At 33.1% G+C, this 1,645-nt stretch overlaps 1 protein-coding gene across 3 annotated transcripts in view; it reads left to right on the plus strand.

Moving 5' to 3' along the window:
- The window catches only part of LOC107666110 (suppressor of tumorigenicity 7 protein-like), a 19,967-nt gene extending 19,297 nt beyond the window's left edge, over nt 1–670 (plus strand). For all 3 annotated transcript variants that reach the window (XM_016457261.1, XM_016457260.1, XM_016457262.1), the window contains one exon: nt 462–670. In XM_016457261.1, the coding sequence (XP_016312747.1) occupies nt 462–557 (96 nt within the window). In that variant the 3' untranslated portion in view covers nt 558–670. The remainder of the gene's footprint in view (nt 1–461) is intronic.
- Nucleotides 671–1,645: the final 975 nt, after the last annotated feature.

Genomic DNA, 1,645 nt, shown 5'->3' on the forward strand with positions numbered 1-1,645 from the left:
ATATGTATATGTCTATATATATATATATATATATATATATATGTATGTATATATATATATATATAGATATAAGCAGATTTAATCATATTTAAATATGTCAATGTTAATCATGAATATATGGATGTAAATCTGGATAAATGCAGTTATAGATCTAAATATAGTTATAAAATAAATCTGAAACTGTTATATAACATAGTTTTAATTCTGAATAAATAAATGTAAAATCCTGAATATGTACATTTGAATTGCATATATATTTATAAATACTGAATGTAAATGTTATATTTTACATTTTTCAATTTATTCTTTCCACTCAAAAATGTGGTTAAGTTTGGCAAAGTACACCCATTTACTTTAGAAATGTAAAAGTCTGTTTCTTAAATATTTTGCATGAAATTTAAGATGTTTGTGATTATTAATTCAGATTAATCAGACTGTTTTCTCTCTCTCTGTCTCTGCAGTTCTTCAGCACCCTCTTTGCACCACTGGGCTTTTTTGCAGACAAGATGGAGAGTTTTATGCCCTCCTGCCTGTGGCATCAGCTAGCAAACGTCTGACGTACACACACAGCTCACACATACTTGCACTTGAAAACACTACTGTACATGTAACACATGTGTAAGGTGCCCGTTAGCCACCTGTACTGATAATAAAAATGTTATGGCTCTTTGACGCACTTTGCCTTCTCTTTTCCTGTAGTATTTAATGCCTTCTAACATGGTTGTGTAGAACAGCAGAAGTCAATATGAACATGTTGACTAAATGCCGTTTCTCAACCTCTGTGCCGTAACTGCCTCTAATCCCGCTTAAATATGCCTGCTATGGCCGCAGGGCAGGTTGCCACAGTGATATAGTGCTGATGCAATCATTGAAGAAAAAAACTGGCCTTGTGTACCCTGAAGATTCGGCAGTAAATCATGTGTCTGTTTTTAGAGGACCTCACTAAACAAAAGTTCAGATCCACAGCATGAGGTTGAGTTGGTTGCACAGATGAAACTGTGTGTTCATACAATACTAGTCTTTATCATCTTATAAAATGAAGGCTTGAAGACATTGCAATTAAGAATTTTACATTAGAAAAGACTCATGCATTGCGGTTGTGGTCATGAATATCGATCTGTTTATATATGATAGTATGTTGTTCTACAAAATGCCAGATTTGGATGATATTTTTTAGGCCAGTTCACACTAAGGATGATAACTACACTGAACAAAATTATAAACGCAACACTTTTGTTTTTGCCCCCATTTTTCATGAGCTGAACTCAAAGATCTAAGACTTTTTTAAAGTTTTAAAAATCATTCTGTTTACACCACAACTATAACGGTAACGGTATAGACTAGAGGAACAATAATGTCAGAATCACTTTTAGAAAGATTTTAATAATCCATTCTGCTTTAATAAAGAGCTCAAGTATTTAAAGCGGCAGACTGCAAACCTTCAGTACGCTTATACAGAACAGTATTGTGCATTAAAGTGGACACTAATGTAGTTACAGTATCGTTATAGTTCTCTTTATAGTTATAGTTCTTGGCTTTAATGGGTAATGGTTCTGGAGATGATGAAATCATGTTGCACATTCACATAATTGTCAGGGAGGCAGAAAAGACTTATCAGAATGTTTCACCAAAATATTGAATGTTA

The sequence above is a fragment of the Sinocyclocheilus anshuiensis genome, unplaced genomic scaffold (assembly GCF_001515605.1).
Source record: "Sinocyclocheilus anshuiensis isolate Anshui unplaced genomic scaffold, SAMN03320099.WGS_v1.1 scaffold447, whole genome shotgun sequence".
NCBI classification, from domain to species: Eukaryota; Metazoa; Chordata; class Actinopteri; order Cypriniformes; family Cyprinidae; genus Sinocyclocheilus; species Sinocyclocheilus anshuiensis.